The 22,976-nt window shown below is 33.1% G+C and overlaps 2 protein-coding genes across 6 annotated transcripts; one reads left to right on the top strand and one right to left on the bottom strand.

Moving 5' to 3' along the window:
* The first annotated feature begins 2,526 nt into the window (after nt 1–2,526).
* Nucleotides 2,527–5,985, top strand: LOC105798285 (E2F transcription factor-like E2FF). Its single transcript, XM_012628298.2, has 11 exons — nt 2,527–2,775; nt 2,872–2,939; nt 3,194–3,246; nt 3,336–3,413; nt 3,500–3,553; nt 3,791–3,875; nt 4,042–4,109; nt 4,206–4,278; nt 4,366–4,427; nt 4,649–5,036; nt 5,621–5,985. Exons 1-11 carry the CDS (start codon nt 2,687–2,689, stop codon nt 5,701–5,703), a joined length of 1,101 nt encoding a protein of 366 aa, XP_012483752.1. The 5' UTR covers nt 2,527–2,686; the 3' UTR covers nt 5,704–5,985.
* A 1,595-nt stretch (nt 5,986–7,580) lies between these two features.
* LOC105798283 (paired amphipathic helix protein Sin3-like 2) lies at nt 7,581–17,543 on the bottom strand. 5 transcript variants are annotated; one of them, XR_001134997.2, is made up of 24 exons: nt 17,267–17,543; nt 17,092–17,167; nt 16,352–16,561; nt 16,080–16,260; nt 15,896–15,994; nt 15,605–15,778; nt 15,228–15,501; nt 14,846–14,982; nt 14,687–14,762; nt 14,575–14,604; nt 14,027–14,190; nt 13,788–13,942; nt 13,015–13,142; nt 12,650–12,904; nt 11,914–12,540; nt 11,680–11,771; nt 9,973–10,587; nt 9,781–9,881; nt 9,555–9,693; nt 9,329–9,481; nt 9,057–9,220; nt 8,400–8,511; nt 8,091–8,201; nt 7,581–7,985 (listed from the first exon to the last, which is right to left on the bottom strand). XR_001134997.2 is itself a non-coding variant. In XM_012628289.2 (24 exons), exons 2-23 carry the CDS (start codon nt 17,163–17,165, stop codon nt 8,120–8,122), a joined length of 4,083 nt encoding a protein of 1,360 aa, XP_012483743.2. In that variant the 5' UTR covers nt 17,166–17,167; nt 17,267–17,543; the 3' UTR covers nt 7,581–7,985; nt 8,091–8,119. The 5 variants fall into 5 exon arrangements, 3 of the variants coding, with proteins under 3 accessions (XP_012483743.2, XP_012483748.2, XP_012483749.2); XR_001134998.2 differs by having other exon boundaries at nt 8,091–8,198; XM_012628289.2 differs by having other exon boundaries at nt 8,091–8,242.
* Nucleotides 17,544–22,976: the final 5,433 nt, after the last annotated feature.

Here is a 22,976-nt window from a genome sequence, read left to right as displayed (position 1 = left end):
CCAAACCTTTTGGCGCGCCACCCGTTTTAACTAAGCGCACTGCCACCTAAACCGCACGTGGTAAGTCTTAAATCTTTGCCCTTTAACATGAAATTCCCTTTTTGCCCTCTAAATTATTTTTGGTAACCTCAATTTTTTTAATACAGATTCTAATATTTTGATAAATTGTCATCTAAATACAGTTAAATTAGAGATGGCAATCTCCCACTTTCATTGGATTTTTGTATTTTCCACTCCTACTCTACTCTAAAACTTGATTTTATTTAAAAATTTAGTGTGAGTTTGGATGAACGGGGAGATTCGGTGCAGTGCGTTTAGCTTATTTTTTATCTCACGCTATAGTATCGTTATAGTATTTAATCTCATCACCACCATTATTTTTACACTAACAGTAACTAAAGGCATTGTCCATCTAAACCCATACTTAATATCCTAATACAACTTTGGAAAAATAAAAATTCTTTAACTTTCATATGACTTCACCTGAAATATTAAATAAATGTTTTATATTATATTAAAATTTATAAAATTAAATAAATATATAATATCAAATTTAAATATTTTTATCAATTTGACCCTTATTCCTTTTTTAATTAAATTTGAACCTTAATCTTTTAAAAGAGTCAAATTAATTTTTATAGATATGTTGAATAAAATATCATTTTTAATGATTTAAAGTGACAACACATGTGACAATTCACGTATATTTCATGTTGATATGTTATTATTTGTCTTATATACGACATCAACAAAAAATAAAATTCATAAAAAAAACATGAAGTATATGTTGATCTCCATGCGAGCTACCACGTTTAAAATTTTAATGTTTTAGTCAGTATTTTTGTTAAAAATAACAATTCGATTCTTTTGAAATGTTGATGATAAAATTTAACTTTTTCAAAAGATTGAAGGCCAAATTTAACTTTAAAAAAGAAGAAGAAGGAGAATAGGGCTAAATTGAAAAAATGATATAAACATCTTGCACTAAATTTGGTATTATGTCTTGAATAAAAAAAAATATATTATATCTTGACGTACAAAGTGGTGATTAAAACTCTTATCAAACACTCGTTTAATATGGGTTCAAATCGTGTAACTCCCGTCCCCACCCTCAATATTGTATAAAAAATAAAAATATATAAAAAATTATAAAAATAAAAAATACCTAATTAGCATATAAAAAGAGTTAAAAATCTTACAAAAATTTGGAACTTTTTAAATAAAATATATAAAAGAAATTATAAAATTAAAAGAGGAGTATTTTGATAATATTTGGAGATGGGGCGGTGTAGATTTAATCAAAATCTGATCTTAAAAAAATTAAATAAAAACTCGTCCCGCTCTTGAACCCGCTTAAAAGAATTCCATCCTTATTGGATCGGATGAGATAGAAAGCCTCCATAATCAAGTTATTTTGCCATATAAAATAATAAATCAAGCGTATACGCATTTCGAAATTAGATTTACTTAATATAAATTAACCATGATTATAAAATCTTTTATGAGAATATTTTTTGAGGGACTTTTCATGATAGAGAAGAATGATGATATTGTAAAATTGGAACCTAAGATAATGATAAGAAGGATAAATTATTTGAGATTTGATCTTTTGTGCATCATCGATGTGATGAGTTTTTTAGGGTCTCGATAGTGATTTCTTGGTTAATTTGAGATCATCGTCAAGTTGGTCTGATAATGATAGGGTTATGATGCAATTTCAATAGTTTGATCAAGGCGAGGCATCTTTAATTTAATTCTGAATTCCCCGAATGTTATGACTATAGTTAGTTTGTCTTTCTCCTTTTGGGATTATTTAGTCGACATGGCATTTGTTTATTAATTTGCAATGTCTTATATGAGATTTGACATTTTGTGCATCACTGATGTGGTGGGTCTTTTAGGGTCTTGGCAGTGGTTTTTTGGTTAATTGGAGTTCATCATTAGGTTGGTCTGATAATGATAGGGTTTTGATGCAATTTCAATGGTTTGATCAAGGTGATACATTTTTAGTTTGTTTCTGAATTTTTCGAGTGTTATGGCTATAGTCGGTTTGTCTTTCTCCTCTTTTGGGATCATTCAGTGGACATGATATTTGTGTATTAATTTGCATTGTTTTGTTCATTGTTTGCACTAAAAAAATTGTAAAAATTTTCATGATATACTAATGCTTGTTGGGTTAAATGGTAAGGAGCTTGATGCTTTTTAAACAAGGTTTCGAGTTCAGGTCATATGGATGAAGATAAAAACAAGGATTAAAAAAAAGGTTTAGAGTAACTGAGTTAGAAGTAATCTTAGGGTATCCATTGTTTTTAATTGACTAACCATTACTAAAATTTATAAACAAAGTAAATGTAAATGTAAAATTACTATTAAATTTATTAATTTAATTTTGTTGTATTGGATGCCTATACCATTTTTAGATAAGCCCAATGGGAAGGCCAAGGACAAAAGAGTAATTACGTAAATTCGCGGTTCAAGATCTCAATTTGAATCCGCGGGACTAACCAAATGCCAACATGAATTAAAATGAAAAAGAGAGGACAAACCAGATCTGATTTCACGTTTGAATTCTCAAACCCGCCAATCATATTTTCTCTCTCTTTCTCACTCACCAAACAAGAAAATAAATAGATCCAATTTTCCTTTTTACGTTTCTTGTTATCTTGGTTTTCTCGGGAAAACATCAATGTCTTCGTTTGCTTCTCAAGAATCTGAATCTAATTCACGAACTCTTTACTGCCGCAAAGAAAAATCTCTTGGCCTTTTATGCTCCAAGTAATTTTTTTTTCAGCTACTTAAAGTTTCTTATATTTTATCTTGTTCAATCTTTAAACGTCTCTTTTTTTTTTAATTTAAATTCCTTTGTATCAGTTTTTTGGCGTTGTATAATCATGACAGCGTTCAAACGATTGGACTGGATGATGCGGCTTCAAAACTAGGTCTATACTCTATTTTTTCCTTTCATTGTTGCCAAATGAAATCATTACTGACAGTTTTTTTTTCAAATTTTGTTTGTTTATTGCGAAATTTCAATCGATTTTTCCGCTCAAATCTGGACCCTTGGAGATATACCGGAATTCCCATTAATTAAGTTAGACTACTCAAGTCTTAAAAATCAATTTTCGATTAAAAAATCAATTTTGGATTAAAATCATATTAATTTGCTTTACTGGAACCCTTTTGCATATTTCAGGAGTTGAACGTCGTCGTATATATGATGTAGTGAATATATTGGAGAGTATCGGAGTAAGATGCAGTTTCTTTTGGACTCTTTTTATTGGTTTAGTTCAGTGAATAGATTAGTTTGAGTTGGTTTTTGGCATTCTCTTGTTTAGGTAGTGGCAAGAAAAGGAAAGAACCAATACTTATGGAAGGGTTTTGGAGAAATTCCAAAGGCTTTGGAGAAGCTTAAGGTAGATTCTAAATTTCTGCATTTCATTTTTCACTTTTTATTCGTTTAAAACTGAAGAACTTGATTTATCATGTGTTCTGCTTACAGGAAGAGGCTCTTAAACAGAATTTCTGTTTCTCAGATTGCAGTAAATCATTAAGGGTATAATTCTACTTTGGTTTTCTTACTCCATCTGCATGCTGAGAAAATTTTAGCTTCAATATCTTAATCTAATATAAGCGGAAATTGGGTCTAAATATATCTTAAAAATCTGGCCTTCTGTTTGTACCTTTTTTTCGAAGTAAAATTTGAGGAATTCAAAACATTGTTTTTGTAATAGAGGTCTTATTAATATTCTCTGGCCTTGCCATGTTTAACTAGCTGAGCTATTTTGCATAGGTCTTAGATGAAAATGAAAGTGCAGACTCTTCATATGTGAAGAATGAAGGGCAAGATAATCTTTCAGAATCATCAAAACGTACTGGTAATAGTTTCTTTTCTTCTTTATTTTGATTTGCTAATATACTACTTGCAATAGAGATCATTGTGTTTACATACAGTCAATTCATGCGTGGGACACTTTTATTGTAAAATACTTTCAACTTTAATTGCTTTATTTAATTTACTCAGCATTATTGTTTATTGCTTAGATACAAAAAGAGAAAAATCCCTTTGGCTTATCACACAGAACTTTGTCAAGCTTTTCCTTTGTTCAGATGTAAGATAACGTACTGCTTTATGTGGATTTGTTGTTATATACTGGTTTATTTGTCCTGTATGGTCTATGCCAAATATCTGATTTATTTTTCTACAGGCTGAATTGATCACCCTTGATAGTGCAGCGATTGCTTTGCTGGGAGATGTCCACAATTCTACTGCTGTGAGAAGTAAGCGAGCAACAAACCATTATTAATGTCATGTCTGAAATTTTAATGGTCAATCCCTTACGCTTTTGTCTGGTAATTGTTTTGCAGCAAAAGTGAGACGATTGTATGACATTGCCAATGTGTTTTCTTCCATGAATTTAATTGAGAAGGTACAATCTATCATCCATGTTGCTCCAACTCCTTGAAGTATTCATGTCTGGCACTTGTACTTGACAAATACTCGGTTACGGGTATGGAGATATGACTCTCAAAGGACCCGCCAAATATATGAAAAAACTTAGAGAATATGTAAATATATTCGTGTCGAACATAATCTTATCTGCGACATGAATTCTACTTACGTAGCTTTATTTGGTTGATTGATTTTCAGACCCATCACCCCGAAAGCAGGAAACCAGCATTCAGGTGGCTGGGATGGGGAGCCAAACTCCACAATGGATCAACGACAGCATTGGAATTGAATGAATCAAAGAAGAGGACGTTTGGGACTGAAATTACAAACCAAAATCTAAAGAGAACGAAGGCAAACTCCTCTATTCATCGGAAGTTAAACCAGAAGGAAAATACGGGAATGCATATTAAGCTCGATAGTGTAGAACATGATCATAAAATGCAGCAACATTCAAAGCAATGCTCCAAGGGTTTTGCATTTGGCCCTTTTACTCCTGCTGCTATATCCTCAGGAAACAGAAATGTGAGACCAATTCGGGACTGGGAGAGCCTTGCTTCTATTTATAAACCTCAGTATCTTAATCAAGGTACCTTCTTTAGTTCATTACTTAAAAATAGACATCGTTGAACATGCATTATTAATAAGTGGCACTGCAAAATTCTGGCATTAGTTGGATGCTTGATTAAGCATCCGAAGGATTCTGTCACCTTTTCTTGCTGCCAACTTCAGTAACGTCACCAATGTGAGCTATCTTTTATGATACTTCATGGTGATTGGACTAAAAAGTTAAGGAAATATTAAAAATATCATTCCATTGCTTACATTCAATATGTTACTTGAACTCTTAAGTCGATATTGGGTATATTGCATTTTCTCCTAAGTTTTTCTATATATATATATCTGAAGAGTCATACCATGGACGAATATAGATAATGGAACATGACTACATTAGAAAAATTGAAGAGTCGGGAGCAGCATAGCTCAAAGACATTGTACAAGACTTTCCTCATCTGAGAGGAACTGTTTCGTCCTTTCATTTTGGATTTATGAATAGAACCCCGTACTAGATGGATAGAGATCCTGCAATTGCACATCATATGTGATCATATTAGAATCCATATCCTTGCCATTATTATTGTATGATAGAGTTTTGTGTTAATGTTATTGCAGCTCTTAGTGACCTTTTTGCTCATTACATGGAAGCATGGAACTCTTGGTATGCCGAAGTTGCAAGAAAAGAAGAGATTCATTGAAGTCCCCAATCGTCCTTCTCTATTTGATTCTCTAACTCAAGATGACCAAATACACATGTTCAAAAATGGTACGCAACATTTGTTTCTGACACTGTTGGATGTATTTTCTCGATCCAACAACCCTCTCAAGTAATCATATAATCTGTCTTTTCGTGCATTTCATAATTTCCTCTTTGAGCTTCCCATTTTTCCTCTCTTTTTCAGAAACTTAGAACATTCAATAAGTTTCTGAAGTACTTACTGATTAAAGAAAAAAGAAAAAAGAAATCATTGTGAATTTTAGAGGGGTTATCTTTTTGGGTGTGAACTAGATTTCCAAGTTCCTAACTAATTGCACTGCTTAGTGTCCTCCCTTTTGCTTTTGTTTTTATACGACCCTCGAGTATGAGTTTTGGAATGAGTGAGTACATGTCGAATGCAGTATTTTAAAACAGAAAGAACTTTAGGCATTCACAATGGATTGATTGGTAAACATTCAGCTGCTTCGATTATGATTTCATCTTTGAATCATAAATCCCAATGTAAAGGGATTGTGGGGCGAAGACAAGACAGCGATAGATTCAAACTTCCAATTATTAAAGCAAAATTTTCCCCACTTGCCTTGCCCACCCTCTAAAAAACTCATCTAATTTAATTTAATTTTTGTAGATAATTATTCTGCTTGTAGAATAAAAATAAAATCACAAGTGGGGTTGGAATGCAGATGTTTTATATCTTCACAACACATCACATGACCATGTTTTAAACTTACATACGAAGTTTTTTATTTCCCTCGCAGTGTTAAATAATAGTACTTTAATTTATTATAATAATTTAAATAAATCCTATATTTACTTTCTATATTATTATTATTATTATTATTATTATTATTATTATTTTAGAGACTTGTAAATAAATCTTTCAAGTGTGGGGATAAAAATAAATTTAAGAGAAATTAGCAAAGGCTTTAAGGTGTTGTATCAATGTTATTTTATTTAAGATTTTATTTGTATTGATTTTATTATGGTGTGTAAAAGAGTTATTGGCAAAAGAACTTAAAAGGATACAATGGAGTTTAATATTATCTACGTTTTGCATTGACGAAAGTAGTCTACTAGTGGAGTATAGCAAGAACATCAATATTTATAAAGAATTTTATAGTAATTCTTTATAGAATGATATAGGAATATAAAAATGGTGGGAGAAAAGAAGAAAGATTTGATGTGTTTTTTTGTGTGAGACAAATGAGAGTTTATTTCTATTTATAAAAGTTTTCATTTTTTTTATATGAACACGACTATCTAAAATGATAGTGATATCTTTTAACAATAAATATAATTATTTAATAGGCATATCCTTAAATAAACATGATTCATTATTAATAATAAAATAATATAAATTTTGAATTTAAGGGACATAATTCATCACTATAAAAGTGATAATTCTTAGTTAATAATCAAGCAAATTTTCATTTGCAACTATTACAATATTATTATATATGCATATTAAAAATATTTCAAGCATAATTTTACATCAACCTCATATGATTAAATAATAATTTTAGGGGTAAGAGGGAGAAAAGATATTAAAGAAAAGTAGTGTCAAAATCTTGTCAAATTAGGTTTTTGTTCTTTAACTTTTGCCATTAATTAACACTAGCGTTTCTTTTTGTCAAAGTAATTTTATTTTTATATTTTATAAATCAATAAAAATTACGAATACATAAATAATAATTCTATGAATAGCAGATGAAGTACATTTACATGCATATCTGATAACATTATATTATAAAAATTTTATTAAAATATTCAAAAGAATCGATAGTAATACAAAAGCAATATAACCATCGGTATCTTTTTTCGGATTTCTAATGGCTTCGCCATGTCAAACAAAATGAATTAAACCCAATTAATTGATACAATCACTCACAAGGATAATATTTGGTTCTCAACATTTCCTCTTATGTCCTTTGCATGCATTGTAATTACTCAGGTAGCTTCACTATGAACTAGATATGCAAATTGGAAGAAGCTGGTAAACCTGTGGGTAAAAGCATAAAACACGTTTGGAACAATGATTCTTTTTTTTTCTTTTACCTTTTTCCTTTTCTTTACAAATTATCATGCAAATTGCAAATCCTATTTACAGGATAATTGGTCAGATCCTGCTCATATCATCTTACAAATATGCTACATTTCCTAACAGTTCGTCCTTTCTTCAGTCTGAGCATCGACCATGTTTGAACATACACAAAACATGTCGTTTTCGAAAGCCTTTTGGGGTTTGGTTTCCACCAATGGGTTCTGCCAGAAAGCCATGAAGTGGATAAATTAAGTTGTCCTTGAAAATTGTCATAAACAAGTAATTTAAGAGTTATGAAGATGGAAAGATCGCAATGTTGAATGTACCTTTCGTGCCGCTGAGAGAGAATGCTAAATTATTGTGTAGTGGATAAAAATCTAAGGAACCGTTGTATTCTTGCCTGATTACTGCGTGATCTGCGCCGTGATGAATTTCTTCTACGAAAGAAGAAATCTTCAGTGTCCAATACATAAGATATCTGACAAACAATTACACAGATCATGAATGAAAAAAACCCAAGGTACTCAGTACATGCAAAGGCATTTTCTTAGTGATAAAGCATGCGCCGTGCTTCCGTAGTCCAATGAAAGAAGGGAAGACAAAAGATTAAACCCAATGTTATAACAGCACGATACCTTGTATGAGTTGCAAGCTATCTTGTTCTCTAAACCGTTAACCAGTTCAACGCCTTCCATGGCCATGCAAGTAGCATCAAATTCATCTAGATTTGCGTAGTTCTTCTTGTTTCTGCAAACATCGATAAAGAAAACCCGATTAGCACTAGTCCATGTTGCTCTGATGTTCCATAATTCTTTGGTAGACTCGTGCCCAACACCTATATCCTCTAAGGATCATCCAATTAGATAGAAAAACAAAGAAAAAAGAAAATACTATACACCCGTGTCAGACACATACTCGTATCTAACACTCACACCCAAGTCCAAGTAACATAGGATTTGAATACTTCTTGTTTCTGCAATATCAGTAAAGAAAAAAGCTTATTAGCACTAGTATATGTTGCTCTGACGCTTCATTTTTCTTGAAGTACTCATGTGCAGATAAGGAGATGGGATATGATCCACTAAAGATCCTCCAATTAGAAGATTTTTTTTTTAAAAGATTCAATATATCTGCGTAGGGCACATTCTCATATCTGATACTCATCACAATTTGAGCAACATAGGAAGGAGTAACATATTCCAATTCTTTTCTTTGCTACAATCATCTATAATAACACATAAGAGGCTAGCAGAACCTAGCATCTACATGCTACATTTTTTATCCGTCATTACCTCTTTAGTATGATGCCATGTGGTTCCTTCTTTCCGGGAAAGACTGACAGAAAGTCATTGTGCAAAATGGCTGAAAAATTAGGTTCCATGGAAACAGCAAATGCTTCGGGCTTTTCAATGACATTGTCCATCAGCTGAATAGACAAACGAGATGGCAAAGATGACTGCAAAAAAGGAAGCCAAAGTGTACATACGTAGGGCATTCATGTTCCTTATTCAGTTCATTTCTTTTTCCGGAAAAGGGGTGTAAGAGAGGAACATGTAAAACTTACGCATTTCAGTCTATATATATTCTCCTCATGGAGGAGGACACGTGCATTCTCGTAATAAACTGAATCCATTGTCTTCCAATGTTTCCGGGATTTTTCATATTCATACAATTGAAGAAGCTTATTATCCATCTCATTCGCTGCAACAGCTTGAAGCTGCAATGAAAATATCTCAAATGATTGAATGGAAAACAAGGAAGAATGTTGGAAGACCGTTGACGAAGCAAACCTGTTTAACCAATTTATATATCAACTTGTCCAATGTGAATAACACATATGACTGGTTTCCTATTATAGCTCGGCATTCATCCTCAAACTTCGTATTATCGGTCGATCCATTGAGCAGACTGTACAATGCACTCATAAATCTGGGTACCAAAGAGATGAAATTTCTGAATTAGAATGCATTAAACCCTTCAAATTGTTCAGTAGAGTTATATAGAAAAGTAAATCACCTGGCATATAAATCTGAAGAACTAGTGTCTTTCAAATGTTTCCATTTTATTTCACCACCGGCTAAATTTGTTTTTGCCGAAAGTATTCTTTCGTACAGGATCTAATGAAAATCAAAGAATAAAGAATACTTACTAAAATGTAGAAAGAAAAAAAAGAAGAAATAACTAAAAAGATTTAGAAATCTAACGTACTTGATGAAGTCTGAAAAGAACATAGAAATCGTCATTTGCATAAAAAACCCAAGAATTGTATTTCTCATCTTCAGGTAAAGCTGGTGGTACGTGCTTTGAAAGAGCCTTCACTGTAAAAAGAAAACGTTCCGAGAATGACAAGGAGGTCCCATCTCCTCCCACATGTGCATCAGCAATTCCTTCGGCTTCACCTTCACTCTCAGCCTTACCATCAACTTCATCACGTTCGACCTCTTCCTCCTCTTCATGGGAGCATTCATCACCTGCAGACTCGCTGCCCGATGCATCATCACCAGCCTCCGAGGCATTTTCACTATCCTCATCATCAGCATCCGCATCATTTTCTCCACCAGCATCCACGGAATGCAAATCTTTCCCATTTCCAGATCGCTGTTGTCTGCTTTCAACACCATGCTTTGCCTTCGGCACTACCTTTGGACCAGCATCACCATAGGCAACAAAATTATCCTCCTCAAAATCACCATTAGGTGATAATTCACCTTCTTCTTTTTCGACTTTGGAGGGACCAGTGGATTCTTCGTGATATCTGCTAGCATTAGAGCCATCTGTAGGCGTTCCATTTACTATTAAAGGATGTTTTGCTACAGTGACACCCTGAATCACCAAGCAAATTTGAATAAGCATATTTATTATGACTTAAAATTAAAGAGAGAACCCACTTGGGTATAAGGACATGCAGTTGGTCAATTCGATTGGTTTGGTAAAAAAACCTGAAAGCTGAGTTCAACTTACCTCCCATAAATAATAACCAAAAACCAAACTTGACTTAAAAAAAAAAATGAAATAATCAAACAGACTTAAGTCGATTGATTAACCGAAAATAAATAGGCTAATCTACCATTTTTTAATTCCAATTTATTTAAAACAATTATTTATATTTCCTTAAAAAATATCCTAACCATTGGAGAAATGTAATCAATTAAGTATTTTTCCATATATCTATACTACTATAAATATATAAAAGATACAAATATAAATATAATACATTAAGTCATTTAGTTTGCTGGTTCAATTATCAGTTATGTAAACCAAGAATCACTACACATTTACTCTACATTCGGTAAGAGTATTATTTTTTACACATGTTTTAGTACATGAGTAAGCAATAAACTAATTCAATTGATAATATTTAGGCACTCCCATGACTTTTTTTTAGCAAAGAGAAGGAAAAATTTTCGGTTATTTTGAAGAGGTATTATTTTTTAGAAGAGCTTTTACTCATCTTTCTAATTTTAAGTTTAAATTTGTACTAACTATTCTGTATTTGATGTCCAACTATTGAAATACATATGTAATAAATAAGCTTTTTCCTCATGTTATTACACTAGTAACCAAACGAGGCATTAAACCTTTAATTGACTAACACTAAAACCAAACTAACCAAACCGAATTAACCAAATTGCATAGGCAAACCTACTTAGGTGTAAGCATAGGATAAATTTGTGTCTGACACAGGTATGTTTTTTCTTTTATTTTTGAGGATCCTTGGAAGTTCATATCTTCACATCCATGTCTAAATATGTTTAGAACATAGATGCCAAACAGAAATACTTCAAGCAAAATAAAGAATCAAAGCAACATTCACAGGAGATGCCAAACATTGCTATATTTTACTAAAACCATTTAGTAATACCAGCTTCAGTGATGCTAAGTAGAATATAGTAGTTGATATACACAAAATCATACCTCCGATGAATGTACAGGATCAACATTAGCTTCAGATTCATGAGCCTCACCAGCAGTAATGCTAGTAGGTCTAGATGCAGCTGCACCGGGACCTTGAAATTCAAACTAATCTCAGTACTGCAACATGATCTCAGAAAAGAAGGAATAACAAGAATAAAAGTAATAACAAAAATGAGATCAATGAACAACAAAATCACGGAAGTGATTTTCATGAAACTTTTGCAGACTACACACCTGATGTCCCTTCAACATTGCTTCGGCCCTGATTATTTTCTGCTTTGATTCCAATAGCAACCATGTTAATTCCAGGCCTTTTATCAGCTGTAAATTTAATCTCTTTCTCTGGCTTCGAATCAACTCTGGAGACACGAACTGAGTGTTCATCTTTCGCTAAAGTTTCCCTGTTTGTCAACCCATTTCTGCAAGAATTTGTTAGTTCGGAAGAACTGTTCCCATCTCCATTACTAGCAGCCTTTGGTTGCCCTGAATTTACAGTAGCATCAGCTCCAGGGCTCCCATCACTTTCAGCAATGCTTGATGCAGTGCCATTTACAGCAGAATTCTGCGCTTTACCAGCACCTTCAGTGCCCTTTCTGCCATTACGTTGAGGAGGCACACCCAACATTGGTTCCAAGAAAGTGGTCCACAGCCTCATTACTCGATTTAACTGTTCTTTCGTTGAGCACATCTCTTCACATGAATATTCTATAAGTTTATATAGGTCCTCATGAATGTTGACATCCACATATTCATATTCAAGGTGTGGAGCGGGGGGTTGTCGGTGACCAGCAACGCTAGCCATAAGAACATCGTCCTCTTTCTGGTTCTTCTCTTTCAACTCCTTGATTTCAGCCACTAAAGCTGCAATTAGAAAAAAAAAAGGGATCATTTGAAGTAATAAGAACATTGTAGACCGCAAAGTATACCCTATACCAGAAACAAGTTGTTAAGAATCATCACTCCCACTTACATTTCACACTCAAGTTCTTTGAATCCTGCTGCTTGAAATAGAAGCTGCGGTGATCAAGCGATTTGTAATGGTTTTTCGAATAAATTTCAGCCCAAACCTTGTTGAAGTCTAAACGGCACTTCGTCCACTCTTCTTGCTTCTGCTTCAGGCGAGTTAAAATGACGGGTAATGCAAGAGCAGGATTTTTACGTAATATTTCCATCACATCAAGACCATGGTCACCATATAAACGCTCAATGCACCTTAAATTTAGAACTACAGTAAGTGATCAAGAAGAGTCCGAAAGTTAAAACGATGAAAAAGGTTTCACATAGCAAGGAGACATAAAATGATGAAAAAGGTTTCACATAGCAAGGAGACATAACCAGTGAAGTGTTCTTCAACATGGAACGGAGAATCCAAATTTATTTTATTTTCATTAATGCTATTTAGCAAGTCCTCGGCACGCTTGGCTGTTGAGCTCACGGATTCTAACAACATATCCAGCTCAAACCTAAGACCATCAAACAAGAACTGTCATGTCCAGGAAGGATATAATATCTAGATTTCGGTTAAAGCAACTGGTGGGTCCCTGTACCAAAGGCTAAAGGGCAAACTAGTCCCTCTACTACAAAAATGAGCAAGCTAATCCTTGTATTTTTTTTAAACAGTGGTAAATTTGAAGGATAAGAAAAGCTGACTTGTGTTTTAAAGTGACAAATGAAAAAGAAATTCAAAACATTTTCAAAACACAACAAGGACTAAATTGCTCAGTTTTTCTCTTGCCACTTTAAAACATGGCAAGTCAATATGTTTTAACATTCAACCTTACCACCGTTTACAAATTTACCTTTTTGCTTTAAAATTAAATCTACAAAGATTAAATTGCTCGCTTTTATAGGACTAATTTGCTCATAAGCCTATAGTACATTGACCAGTCAGATAGTTTAACACCGGAATACAAAAGGGCATAAACGAACTGAATAATTAATCAGTGCATATAGATATTTCTTACGAAAGTTCATTCTCACCTTCACATGCAGTATATAAAATTACAATGGGAACGACGCATAATTAAATTACAAAAAGAGATAAATAATCACCAAGGTGAATGCATACATAGCACTGGAATAAATTGAGGAAGGCCCGGAAAATTTACCTATCATCCTCACATCTGAACAAGCTCTCTTCATATTGATTTCGGCGCATGTGCTTAAAAGAATAATCCTCACTTCCTGAAGTCACAGATACCCAATTATCATTCAGCACTAGAGCGCCGAGCTCAGATCTCTGACTTGCGATAGGTATTGGGTACTGCAAAAGAAACACCAAAGAGCATTAAAAACTGGTGCCAAATCATAAATAATTTGCATGGGGGAAAAAAACAAAAGTTTATACATCATCAGGCAGAAGCCGATAGCTTGGAGTACAACTTTGGCAGTTAGAAAGGTCAAGCTCCTGTATTGATTTTCCCATATACTTATATCTCTCCTTTTCCTTAGCCGCCTCAATTTCACGTTTTTCCTCTGACTTGGGTGCATGTCCAACAACTGTAAGAGATTCTGTAATCAAGAAGTAAACATTATTGCGATTTACAGATAAATAAGTGTTGAGAATCTTTTGATTATTTGATAGCATTGATTAGTATCTTTAGAGATTACAACTGATTTTTAGAAATTCTAATTTAGAGATATTCTTTCCTTAGGTTGATTCAATCTTCATGTATATATAGTTCTACATATTTCTAAGAAATACATACTTTTGAGTGAGTTTTTCCTCAATACATTAGAGTATTCATCTCTAATTTCATCATGGTATCAGTTTTTTGATCCAATTTTTGGGATTTTTTTTCCGATACAACGGTCTCGATAAATGAGAAAGTGGCAAAGATAAATAAGAAAATGTGTAACAAAATCAGAAAGAAAAGGAGGCTATCAGTTGCGTACTTTTATTAATAACACCAGCAAGAAGCCCATCTGCAGGAGATATTTGGTTTAAAAACAGCCATAAGAATTAATAATCGAAACAAACAACTTAAAATGATGCTTAAGTTGTTACCCGTATTCTCGCAACGCTCCAAGAACTGATTGAATTCATTCATAAGATCTGGATACTTGCCAAGTAAATCAGTCACCTAGGGACCAATATAACATATAAGAGAAGTGATTGAATGATTCTAAAATCAAAGATAACTGTTAGAGATGGTGTAAAACATACCAAATTTTGCAAATCATTTCTTTTGATTATTCCGTTGCTATAAATATTAAGGCACTTTAAGAACGCCTGGTAGTCATCTGAGTTGCATAGCCTCTCCTTAACTTTCTCGCAGAATACAAACCCTTGGTTGCACATGCCTGAGATTTGAATAGAAAAACCTTTAAAAGGTTGATATAAGAATAACAAGAAAATGTGCATTAACCTGGATCCCACTACACAAGCAAGGCTACTTTATTAGCAAAGCATTGCAAAAGAACAGCAAAATTGTCACCCTAAACACCCTAAACTGTATAATTATGATACGTTCAAAAAGCAAGTAAAACAAAGGTGATACTTTGTATATTATACACATATAATAGTTATAAAAAGTTGAGAGACTTACTTTTGAAAGTATCCCTGTCATCATAAGAAGCAAATCCTTCAACCTTCCTTCCGGATCTCTTTTTGTCAGGAAAACGTTGCAAGTTAAAATCCCTATTGTTGTCATGCTCAGGATCATCGTGATCACGAATTCTCTGATCCCTACTGTCCTTTTCCACGCGCTTTCTCTGCTCCTTTTGCACTTTTATAACAGCTTTGTCATCGTCCAGTTCAGGACGGTCAACACTGAGATCCCTATCAGCATTGGAAGTAATACTCCTATCCCTCCGACGTTGCTGGAAAAATAAAATAAAAGAATCATTGTTCATATCACAAGCATATCAATGCATAGCAAGTAGCAAGAAAATAAATATTAAAAATAAGAGAGAGAACAGCTACCTTATCCATTTGTATTTGCCGCAAGGTGGGTGTAGCAGAGCTTCGCTCGTTATAATGCTGAGTTGAGTTTCGACCATATGGAACTTGTTGGGTCATAGGTGCTGCTTGAGAATCTGGCAAAAATCTTGTGAACTCATCAAGAAGATCTGGATGGTCCTCAAAAAGAGAAGCAACCTGAAAGCAATGAAACAAAGAACACATGATATTTTCTGAAGAAAACAAAATCAAGAGATTAAGATTCAGTAAATGCCAAAGAGCAAATGAACACAGTTAAAAAGAAGAAGACATTACCTCAGTATAGACCTCATTTATGTCCTTGTGCTCCTTCCGGTACATATTCAAAATATCCAGAAATGATTTATAAACATGCTCATCATTTTGGAAACGTTTCTGCATAGTAAAATGGATAAATTAGATGGCTAAACACAGGCATCAATAAGCCGAAGATTATAGCACAACAATTTCAGTATTTCACCTTTATTTTGTTTACAAAACTGATTGCTTCATCAAATTCAACAGTCTTTTTTGGAGGAGCCTCATCCTCGTCAAGGGTAATTCCATATCCCTTTGGCAAAAAGGTATTAAATCCATAAATCAAGTTGTTATGCCCTTTGAATAACTCTTTCACTCGGGCAATGACACCAGCAGTGTCAGTCCTGCAGAAGACAAAAGATGTATAGACATTTAGTAGTTTAAACAACAATTCGTTGTCCGTCAAGAAAACTTGGCATTTTGAAAATGGGATACCTTTGAGCCTTGAAATCCTTCATGACTTCAAGGAACATGTCGTACTTCTCTTTTTGATCCTGAAACATCTCCTTGACTTCCTTTAAATATGTTAAGGCATCGTTTGTAGTCAGTTTCTGCGACATACTTCCCCCTCCTCCAGCTCCTCCTCCTCCCCCTTCCCCTCCACCTGTACCGCCACCTCCACCAGGCATTTGGTTTTGCCCATAGCTTAATAGGTAGAAATAATGAAAGAAAATTCAGAGCTACATCCATCTCCACAATAATGAATAAAAAACTCTACAAATTGGGCTAAACGTAATTTACTTTCAACAGATGATTAATCTTAGAAAGAGCTAAAGATCCCTTTAGTTAAAAAGTGTTATTTACCAAATATTACAAAACCAAGTAGCAAGTCTTACTTTATGTACTGGTCCCAAGAATCATAGACACCAATATGATTCAACCAAAACATGATAAATCAAAAACATAAACGAATCACTCAATTCAAAGTGATAAGCAATACAATCCCACATGCAAATCCAACAAAATTCTCAGTCAAATCTCACCAAAAAAGACCATTAAAGCTGAGAACAATAACTAACCAGCAACAAAAATTAGGAAAAAAAAACCAAGTTATCAAAAAAGCCAAACTTTATCATATTAAAACAAAACCAACCAAAATAACCCTAAAAGAGAAAGCAAACAGATTATAAAAACAGAGGAACCAACAAAAAAAAAAAAAGAAGAAGACAACTTACGATTCAGCCCTTGAAGAAGTAAATGGGCGTTTAAATTGAGAACCAGAATATATATCATCTCTTATTCGCTTCATCCCTATAAACCCAAAAAAAAGAGTGAATTCTTTTCATATAGGAGTTATCTTTGAAGAAATAGGAACAAACCCATTTCAAGAATTGGATTAAAGAAACTTACTTTCCAGATCTTACACGAAGAAAAGACGAAGAAACTAAACCAGTTAAAACCTTTTTTTTTTTTAAATTTCTGATCCTTTGGGTTCTATAATTATTTTCTTTTTGGTCGGGTCATGTAAGAAAGAATTGAAGAGGCAGAACAATGAAAGAGAGAAACTTGGATACGTGAGGCAGAGTCAAAATCAAAATGAGAAAATTAAAAAAAAGAAGAAGAAGATGGTTTTCGGAAACTGGTGAAGAACAGAGAGAGATGTCTTAATGTTTGTTTGTGTTGTGCGTGCTGTTCTTTGGTTTTGTGGTTTCTTCCTTATTGGGCCTTTTCTCAGTTCCATATTCAACTATAGGCCCCAATTACCTTTAGTTAATTTAATCATCGTTCGAATGAGACCAATTAAAAGGATCAATTCATCTTTATGAACTTGAATTAAAATTTTTTTTCACTTTAATTTTTTTAAAGAAAGAAATTAAAAAGTATAACTAAATTATGCGAGGCCACCCTCTTTCGGAGTAATTATCATGTATCAGTTGAAAGATTTTATGATGATCGCATATAGATATACTTAATCAGAGACTTCGAAAATGTCAATATTGCCAAACTATGGACGACATGTGTAATCCGTATTATCCAAGAAAGTTGGATTAGATCTTTAATTGCTCTTAACGCAATTCAAGAATTCTAATAAATTGACTTTGCTTGAATTAATTAAATAACAACAATACTATCCATCTTAAACTCCACCGATTTAAAACCAACAACATGTTTGCTTGACTGTAATGGTGATACATTATAGCCCAATTCAGTGGACCCATCACGAAACCATTGTTTGGTTGGCTATAATAGTTATTACAGCTATTCGTTACGGGATTATTTAGTGTGAAAATGCATCAAACCATTTCGTACTCCCCGCACTAAATGATGATTCAAGGAATGGTGGAACAACAAATTAGAGAAATGTTTCAATTTTATCCTCACCATTCTCCTCTCTTTTTCACAGTTTGAAATCCCCAATTCCAACTGATATTTTTTTTCATTCTTCTTCCCTCCACCATTGTAAACTTCATTTCTTCTTCACTTAATTTAATTTTTTTCTTTTTTAATCTCATTTCCTCCTAACTCTGATAGCTTAATCCATTGAAAAAAAAGAAGTGAAACGTTTTTCAAGTCGTCTCGCTAGATCCAAGATCTGGTAAGTTTTAATTCGAACTATCTGTTTTTCAATGTTTCTTTACGTTTTTTTCAATTAATATTTGTTTTTCAATGTTTCTTTTTCGATTGTAAAAGCAAATGTAAAACTTACCCTTGTTCAAGTAATTTGGCTTTCTAGGAAGAGCTTAGATTCCATTCTATTTGTATTAGATTGAAAAAATTTACCCTTCTTCGATATTTGGCCTCTTCGTCTCGCTGTTTTCTCTAACACTTCTAGTAAAACTTTCTTTCTCTGTTTTCTTCATTTTCTTAAATATTTCCTTTTTGATGTTTGGCCTTCTATGAATTTGATGATACATTTTAGTAAAATATCACTAACTCCAACAATAACAAATCATTTTAATTTTTAAACAAAAGGAAGAAATTTTATTTTTATAAGCCATGGAGAGACAATGTGTTGTTCTTGTATGCGTGCCTAGTGTTTGTTTGTCTGTTTAAGGTAGATAAAGGTAGCTTCAAATACCCAGATTAAAAATTAAGGGAAAAAAGTGTAATTTTAGGATCCCAATGTTTAGAGATTTTGATGATTCTTATAGGAAAAATGGGAAAATTTTTTTGTTAATGCGCCAATTTGGTATTTAGCTTAAATTAATGGAATATGTTTGCTTCTTTAAATCTATTATCTAAGATTTTCTAGTTCTTTCTTCTAAAGGTGTATTGGATTTGTTGGTTTTTTATTCGATTTATCGTTTTATTTGCATTGAATTTAAGGTTCTTGCTTGATAGTCCAATGCTAATTATGGATCTTACTTGAAATTTGTCTTGGTTGATGAGAAGGAATAAGGGTTGAAGAGAGTGCAAGATTCATATTTGTACTGTAACAGCCCGTTTTTAGTGAAATCGAAACAGTGGTTTCGGGACCACAAATCCGAGTTAGAAATAAAATTTATTTTAATATTATTGTATGATCTACATTATGATAGGAATGATGTATAAAAATTTCGATAAGAAAATTTTACCGATTTCATGTTTAATTATAGAAATGACCAAATTGCATAAAATGCAAAAGTTGAATTCTAGTAGCTAGTGGGATTAAATAGCTATGGAATTCAAAATTTGAGGTCCTTATATGGCAATTAGATCTTTAAATGGAGTTAGTAGATATTTATGACGATTCATCCATTGAAAATTAGAAAAAGAAAAGGACCAAATTAGAAATGGAAATAATTAAAGATGATAATAAACTAATATCATCTATTTCATCTTCATCCCCAAATTAAAAATACATGGAAACCCTAGCTAAGAGAAAGTGAGCTCAAGCAAGTTGTTTTCGTTCAATTAGGTATGAATTCTTGTCCCGTTTTTAGTAATTTTTATATTTTCGAGATTGTAATAACCTAATCTATCTATTTTGGGGATTAATTTGCTAAGTTATCAAAGTATTAAAATTTTACCATGAATGAGTATGCTGAAATTTTGGAATTTATGGTAGAAAATGAAAGGTTGTTGATAGATAAACAACTTTTGTAAAGGAAATTTTGATGAAATTGTGATTTAGGGACTAAATTGTAAAGATGTAAAATTTATGGAAAATTTTTGAATTTTATGAATTGTAAATGTTATATGAAAAATTTGGCTAGGCTTGGAATAAGGATTAAATTGCATGAATTTCATTTTCCGAGTCTAGGGACAAAATTGGAATTAATCAAAAGAATAGGTGCAAAATGGTAAATTGGATTGAATTGGATATGAAATGTGTTAAATTGATGTTAAATCCATTTATATAGATCCGGAAAGATCAAATAAGGAGTTAGATCTAGGAAAATAAAAAGTATCGGATTAGTAGATTCTCTTATACAAACAAGTGTCGAGGTAAGTTCGTGTAACTAAATCATGTATATTAATATGTTTGAATTGAATGTTGTATATGTGTGAATTGTATAAATGTCTTATCTTATGTATGAAATTGATCACATGTCCGATAATGCCCGATAAGTAATAAGTCTCGTTTGAATAAATGAAATTCGATGGATATAGTATTTCCCGTATTGGTTGTGGTCCTGCAGATGTTGCGGACACACCATAGCTCGAAAGAGCATCCTATTATAAGCCTTCTCGAGCTTCTCGTTACATGGTCCCTGCGAACATCCCGATCGGTATTGACCCTACATGTGTTGCAGTCATACTGCAACTCTTTGTGAGCGTCCTGTTATATGATCGGTATGGATCTTGCATATAATGCGGACATATCGTAGCTTTTTATGAGAATTCTAATATAGGCTCTTTGTGAGCTTCCTGATATGGCTCGCTTGAACTTCCTATTATATGGCTATCCGGAGCTCCCTGATAGTAACTCTTCGGAGTTACCTATTAAGCTCAATGAGCTTCCTGTTTTAAACTCTTATGAGTTTCCTGGTATAGCCCAGATAAGTTTCTTGTTACATGGTCACATGAGCATCCTGTTATATGGCTCGAGAGAGTGCTTTCTGATTATGTGAACTAATGGGTACCCCTGAATATGAATTGACGGATTACAGTTCTGTACACTTCGAGTGTACTACATGTGTATCCATCGATATTTCAAATAAATTTAACGGGTAAAGTTCTGACATGGTTAAACTGAATTTAAGATGATTTGTTATAGAAATGCACATGTTATATGGAAATATGATATGAAAATCATATGTTTATGAAAGTTATTACATGATGAGCTCGTCCTTGATTCTTGGCGTTTATATATAATATCTGACTAACAAGTTTCTTGAGATTATATGTGTTTAGGCAAATTACCAAATTTCTTTGGATAAATTTTGTATGCTTATCTTAAATATAAATGATTGGTAAGTTGATTTTCCGTTATACGAACTTACTAAGCATAATATGCTTACTCTATTTTATTTCCTCTGTTTTATAGTACTCAGAAGCTCGTAAAGGTTGGAAGCAGGTCGGAGCAAGATCATACTATCCTTCAGTTCATTTTGGTATAATTAGTTAAATTTTCCTTGGTATAATGGCATGTATAAGTTAAATTGACCAAATGATGGTATGTTAATATTTGGTTGTAATTAGCCATTGGAATGGCTAGTGATGGTATGTTTTGATGTATATCTGTATGAGACCATATTATGTTGATATGTGTTGTGTGCTTGAATTGATATACATATTAGGTATAAATATGCTTAAATGAATATTTGACCAATTTGGTAAGTTGGTCACTTGAAAATATGTGACGATATGTCATACATAAGAATTGGTTTTGGCTTGATTTAAATGTTTTGAATTGGTTTGGGGATGTGTTAAAATGTTAATGTAGGTGGAAGACAAACTGGGTGAGAAAAGTGGCCTTGAAAATGACCTATTTTCGTCCACAAGGGTGGAGACACGGGCGTGCATCTTAGCCGTGCGTGACACACGGCCATGTGCACAGGCGTGTGGTTTGGTCGTGTGTCCCTTGCATCATTAAAATTGAGAAACAGAATGCTAAGAATTGATCACAAAGGCAGAGACACGGGCGTGTGTCTCACATGGCCTCTTGGCCATGTGACCCCTACACCTAAATTTTGAAAATTAAATTGTCCACACGACCTAGTATACGGGCGTGTGGTAGGCCGTATGAATCAAGTTAGAGAGTTACACGGGTATGGACATGGGTTAGGACACTACCGTGTGCCTCACATCGAATGCCACATTGTAACACCTCTTACTCGAGACCGTTTTCGGAGTCGAGCACGAGGCATTACTTAGCTTATCTTACTAATTCGGAGTATAAAAACTTAGTTTGAAAATTTATTTCACTATTTACAGCAAATCTATCCACCTGCGCATCAGTCACTTATTTAATTATAAATCGAGTTATGAAACTCGAAATTTAGATCCATAAATTTTCCCTGAAACTAGACTCATATATCTTTTCACCATAAATTTTTTAGAATTTTTGGTTTAGCCAATTAGTACAGTTTATTAGTTAAAGTCTCCCCTGTTTCAGTGACTGACCATCTTGACCTCTTGTCACTAAAATTCAATTATCTCTTTGTACAGACTTCATATGGTGCTTCCACTTATTTCTCCTGAAAATAGACTCATCAAGGAATCTATAAATATAAATTATAACTCATAATTCCTTCTGTGAAATTTTTAATGAATTTCTAAAGTCAGAACAGGGGACCTCAAAACCATTCTGACCCTGTCTCACTAAAATTCAAATATCTAAAAATATACAACTCTTTTTCTTACTCTATTTCTTTCATGTGAAAGTAGACTCATTCAGATTTAATTTAGTATCTCACTCAGCTTCTAATTCAATTTCCACCATTTTTTGATGATTTTTCACAGTTACCTCAATGCATATATCCAAAAACTGTTCCATTGCAAATTTTTAAAAAAAAATTCAATATAACCCCTTTATAATTATCTAACCTTCCCGCAAATTTAAATCACAACCAATTCCAGATTTCAACTACTTCATTTAAATACTAATGAAGTTCAACCAATCAACCATTTCAAACTAAAAACATGTATATATTTCGATATCTAACACAACCATAACATTCAAATTTATTTTGCA

This window comes from Gossypium raimondii, chromosome 9 (assembly GCF_025698545.1).
Source record: "Gossypium raimondii isolate GPD5lz chromosome 9, ASM2569854v1, whole genome shotgun sequence".
In the NCBI taxonomy this organism is placed as follows: domain Eukaryota; kingdom Viridiplantae; phylum Streptophyta; class Magnoliopsida; order Malvales; family Malvaceae; genus Gossypium; species Gossypium raimondii.
Note: the sequence above shows the minus strand (reverse complement) of the source record. Positions and strands in the feature narration are given on the sequence as shown.